General features: G+C 45.9%; 1 protein-coding gene across 2 annotated transcripts in view; it reads right to left on the bottom strand.

Moving 5' to 3' along the window:
* Positions 1-5,620, bottom strand: part of si:dkey-191m6.4 (rho GTPase-activating protein 22) — a 30,331-nt gene extending 24,711 nt beyond the window's left edge. For both annotated transcript variants that reach the window (XM_056576519.1, XM_056576520.1), the window contains exon 1: positions 5,317-5,620. In XM_056576519.1, coding sequence (XP_056432494.1) covers positions 5,317-5,359 — 43 coding nt within the window. In that variant the 5' untranslated portion in view covers positions 5,360-5,620. The remainder of the gene's footprint in view (positions 1-5,316) is intronic.
* Positions 5,621-6,093: the final 473 nt, after the last annotated feature.

The raw sequence follows: 6,093 nt of genomic DNA, 5'->3' as shown, positions 1-6,093 counted from the left end.
TGATGATGATGATGATGGAGCTCATTTTGCAGAAGGGGAGATCGTGTTACATACCTCTAACTACCCTCTCCTCCTACTCCTGTCCCAAGGTTTCTAACCTTCCCTCTCTGAGTGCCATTTTGAATCTGGTGTTTGCTGAGATCTGTCCCTAATGCCCCGGCACAATGGCTGTGGTGAGTTGTTATGTGAGATCATCTGGAGCATGACTTGCTGGGATGGGAAGATATGATGCAATCATTTCTTTTTTTTGCTCGAGAAAAACACAATTTGTTCTTCCCCCTCTTGTTTTTATATTTTCCACTTCTCTACTGTTTTCATCTGTTCTTTGTTTTTCTCCTTCTCTTCTGTTCTTCTCTGAACAATGAAAAAATAAAAAACTGCAATCTTTCCAGAGGAATAAACACCGTCCCTAATTCCTTCTCTTCTTTCCTTCTAGCTTTCTGTCTTTAGTGTGAGTTGTTCAGATTTTTCACTAGTTCGTTCTTTCTTTCTTTGTTTCTTCTTTCCTTTCCTTCCACCCTTCCTTTCCTTCCTTCGTTCCACACTTCCCTCTCCCTTCCCCTCCCAGAACACCAGAGATCAGTGTGTGGTTATCAACAGAGCAGCCAGTGTTGGAGGCAGCCGCCCAGCGGTCTCATAAAACAACAGCACAGACATACGGTGAGTGGGCAGGACCAGTGGGAGCAGAATCCACAGAATCCACAGAATCGCAGCCAATGAATGTTTCTCCTCTTCTTCTTCTTTCAGCCTTCCCGACTATTTCTGACTCTGTTTATGCCTCTCTTCTTGAAAACATCGCGGTAATACTCCAGCCCTAATTAGAATAACACCAGCCCAGTGTCCGACACTAGCTCGAGATAGGACACTAGCCCTAGTTAGAGGAACACTAGCCCTAGGTAGGACACTAGACCGGTGTAGGACACCAGCCTGCAATGGGACATTTGCCTATCCAAATGGATGACTGAGATGGTGTGGTTGGAGAGTATGTGGGCGTAAGTGGGGGGTTTAGCACACTATATGTGACCATCATCTGCTACGTTGCCTGATTATATATTTGTGTGTTCTCCAGTGATAAAGCGTCCCAGTCGGATTCCCTGTTCATTATCTCCGACTGTAAGAATACCAGGGGATTTCTTGTGGGAGAGGTTAATTATTTGCATAATGAAAGCAATTCACTTAACTAGAGAGAGTCCTTGTGGCTTTCAGACATTTACAGGAGAGGTTGAGCTGATCTAGGTCACTATGACTCACCTAATTGTTCACTCGCCCCTGTTTGTGTAAGTCTAGTCTATTGTATCTTTGTAAATATATATATATATATATATATTATAACGCACAGAACAGTGGGCCCTTGACCAACGCTAACACACACACACACACACACACACACACACACACACACACACACACACACACACACACACACACACACACACACACACACACACACACACACACACACACACACACACACACACACACACGCGCATGCAGGCACCCACGCACACACACACACACACACACACACACACATATATTCATACACACACACACACACACACACACACACACACACACACACACACACACACACACACACACACACACACACACACACACACACACACACACACACACACACACACACACACACACACATACACACACACACACACACACACACACACACACATGCAGGCACCCACGCACACACACACACACATATACACACACACACACACACACACACACACACACACACACACACACACACACACACACACACACACACACACACACACACACACACACACACACACACACGTATGACTTCATGAGCAGGAAATGGTGCTGTGTCTCGCATGAGCATCCCATCCATTACGATCACAATACTGTCAGCCTGGAGAGAATTCATCGTACACACTCATCGGTATGCACTTGCACGCGCACAGAGACACATATGCCCAAGAACACATAGAAAACAGGCATGCACGCACACATATACTTAAACACACTCATAAACACACACACACACACACATCACGCACACATACACACCCACACACACACACGCACACGCACACGCACACGCACACACACATCACGCGCACATACACACACCTACACACACACACACACACACACATACACACACACAGGAAAGATACGGCACTTACACACTGGCATGCTTGAGGAATTCAATTCCATTAATCTGTTGCCGTGGTGATTCATTGCCCATGGGGAGCAGCGACGGAGAGTTACAGGTGCATCAATGCCTGATTTCCTGTTCCATACGGCTTCAGTCTGTGTGGATGCATGTATTATCTTAGCGTGTTTATGTGCTTTGTGCATTAACAGATGAAACAGGTGGTAAATGTGTATTCTATATTAGAAAAGGGCTAGTGGGTTTCACCTGTTCAGTGTAATGCTGTAACGTGAATGTGTGTGTGGGGGATTGTGTTTGCGTGTGTGTGTGTGTCCGTGCAAATGCACTGTGTGCGCACACGCGTGTCATATTTCATGAATTCGTATGCTGGGCTTATTGTTCCGTAGCAGTAGAGTTTTACAGTAGAAAACCATGGCAACATAGATCTAAGGGGCTGAATATAAAGCAGAGAGCATCTGATATGTGGGCAATTAAAGCTGCCACATGATTCTGCAGCAGCAGCCAAAGCCCCTGCTCAAATATACATCCCATAATGCTCTCCTTAGCTGGTTGAGTCGATGTGTTTCACGATGCTTTAGTTCATCATTGAGACATAAAACGAAAATGGTAAAAATTTAGGATTCTGTTTTTTTTTTGTCGCCTATCGATTTTTGTGTTATTTATTTAGCGTTGTAACCCTCACAGCCTCCTATCGTGTTTATTTTGAATCGATTAGTGCGTCGTTATCTTTTGACTTTGGATAGCGAAAGCTAATTAAGTAAATTGGCACACATTTCTTATCTGCAACAGCTCCTTGTTTTCAAATTCCAACTATCTCGCTCCATTGCCACTCTGGGCTAACTAGCAGTCCCTTTCAAAACCACCCTCGATAAATCAAAGCAATACTTGACCAGTGACCACCAGTATATTCAACTGAAAATAAGAACCAATTCCAATATGGTAATGCAGATGAATGTAGAATCTATACATAACATTTCAGTTGGCAAAGTGCACTGATCAATTGCTATGGAGCCACCAAGTCAGGGTTCTAAGGGATTCAATAAAATGTAAGAAGAGAGAGGGGGGGGGGAACAAGGATTAGAGATTGACAGGGAGAGGGAGCTTCATCTTCAGCTTTCTATCTTTTTCAGAGAATCCATCAGTGATAGCTGGCGTTCCCACATTCTCTCCGGCGGCCCGCGCCGAATCTACCGAACGAGCCGTGACTGATGAAGTGTTATATTACGACCTCTATGCAGGGAATGCGCCGAAGAATGCATGTCATGCTTTTGATTTACGACATTCTTGAAAACTCTGATTATTCATTCTGTATTTTGTATCAATGATTAGTATTCGGGAAGTATTTCGGGAACCGACCTGTAATGGGAATGAATCATCGTCAACACACACATACACCCAAAATAAGCGTTTCTCGCTCGTTGGAAAAAAAAAACAGATAAAACCCCCGAAACATTATTAATCTATTCGGACGATAACGACAGAGCAGCCTGAGAAATCCTTCCTGTCATCAGGTCAGCCATAATAAGTGGTTGTCACCCACGTGAAAGCGAGGCTCTGTACTCTCTCTTTCTCGCTCTCGGTTACAGATTGTGGGATTAGGGAGCCGTCACAGCACCGAAGACACCGCTCACTTTACTCATTATCAAATGCAGCTGTTGAATTCATCATGCGGATTATATATGGACAAACCCCCCCCCCCCCACACACACACAAATACACACACACGTGCACAACCATACACCCACACACACAGACACACATGCATGCATAACCATATGAACACACACACACACACACACACACACACACACACACACACACACACACACACACACACACACACACACACACACACACACACACACACACACACACACACACACACACACACACCAAACACACACACACACACACACACACACAGAGAGCCTTGTGGTGCTGAAACGAGAGCTGCTACGAGCGAGTGCGCTCTGCTAGTATTCACACCCTCTCCGCCAGCTGTAGTAGAATGCTAATGTGTGTGTGCGCTATATGGCGGTACTACGGCAGAGCTGGATGAGTGTGTGTGTGTGGGCAGCCTTCCAAACCCCCATTCACAGAAAACGATTTGACTCCGCCGTCCAAGGAAAAGATTGGAGTCCTTTAGGTTTTGGAACCGCAGTGTGTAAACCGCTAAAGGGACATACGACATAGCGTGGGGGCAGTGAATGAATGAAACACACAGTGTCCATACGTCTGTCTTCTACGACATGGGGATGAGGATGATGATACTGAGATGGTTCTTTGTGGGCGGTCATCTTATCTTAATATCCTGCGTCGTGTGTCCTTGGCGGACGTTAAGACCTTACAAGGGGGGACGGAGCATCAGGCTAGTCTGTCCTGAGACGATTGGTTGGGAGACGTAGTGGGATGGGATTGTGAATGTCCTCTACCTCTCCCCTCCTTGATATGTGAGGAGCCTATCCTGGATGTGATAGTGTTAACAACCAGGAGATTGAAACCTGTGTTGGATTGAATTCAATTCAGTGTGTCCTATCTCTTGGTGAACGTTTGAAGCTGAGATATGTGATACAGGATACGGTTATCAGCAAAGAGAATGAAAACAAATTGGATGGAATTAACAGTGTCCGACAGCTGCTCTAGCTATGATACGTGATATGTGATATAGTATTTATGATATAGTCTTGTAGTATAGTATAGTGCTGTGTATGGTGTTGTCATTTGATCGATTCCAAGACGTATTGGATGCAATTAAAAGTATCCTAGAGCCCTCTATCCTGTCAGGTGCTGATATGTGATATATGATAGTGTGTAGTGTTGTGAGTTTGCCTTTTGGATTTATTAAGAGTTCTACAACTATACTCCCCCTAATCTGTAAGGATGCTCATATACAATATGATGATATATGATCTTGTTGTGAGTCGAGAGGTAACAAGACAAATGCTAGCATATGGTTTATGCTATCATATGTCTAAACCAAGGGATATGGGATGGGATAGTACATCAGAAGGGATTAGGAGTGTGTGCTATACCTCTCCCGGTCTGTCAGGTGGTGATACATTATCGGATGCATGCTACTGTTGTCAGTCAAGAGATTAAAAGACAAATCAAATGCTAGAGTATTGGACAGGATAAAGAGCATATCCTACCTCTCCTGCTCTGCCTTATCTTTGGGCTGAGCATGGCTGTCATCCCTGGTCCTCTCTCTCTCCTCTCTGCATGTTCTTGTGGGTCCAGCGAACCAAAACCCTATCTCCCTCTCTCTCCCTCTCTCTCTCTCTCTCTCTCTCTCTCTCTCTCTCTCTCTCTCTCTCTCTCTCTCTCTCTCTCTCTCTCTCTCGTATTTTCACTCTCCTCCTGTTCTTGTCTTCCTCCTGTCCTTCTGATCCGCCTTTCAGTCAGAATCAGCAGCACACCATCTCTCTCTCTCTCTCTCTCTCTCTGGCGTCTACCTCTCCTCTCCTCTCCTCTCCTCTCCTCTACTCGCTCTGACCTTCTGCAGTGCTGTCGGTGGTGGCGGCTGGAGGGGGGGGGTTGGGGAGTAGGTAGGAGGGGAGGAGTGGAAAAGGGAACTCCCCTTCCCTCTCTCTCTCTCTCTCTCTCTCTCTCTCTCTCTCTGCACACGCTCAGTGGCCTCCACCCCTCCCCACTGCATTATTCATAGCAGTGTGTCAGCCTGGGGAGAGAGAGAGAGAGAGATAGAAGAGAGAGAGCAAGAGAGAGAGCGAGAGAGAGAGAGAGAGAGAGAGAGAGAGAGAGAGAGAGAGAGAGAGAGAGAGAGAGAGAGAAAGAGGTGTGTGTAAGTGTAGTGGGTGTGTACTTGGGGTGGGTTGGTGGGGGCTGTGTGTGTGTGTAATGGCGCTGGGTGAATTGGGTGTGTTTGTGTGTGTAGTGTGTGCGTAGTGGCGTGAGTGTGTGTGTAGTGG

This window comes from Gadus chalcogrammus, chromosome 18 (assembly GCF_026213295.1).
Source record: "Gadus chalcogrammus isolate NIFS_2021 chromosome 18, NIFS_Gcha_1.0, whole genome shotgun sequence".
NCBI classification, from domain to species: domain Eukaryota; kingdom Metazoa; phylum Chordata; class Actinopteri; order Gadiformes; family Gadidae; genus Gadus; species Gadus chalcogrammus.
This window is presented reverse-complemented; position numbering and strand designations above follow the sequence as displayed.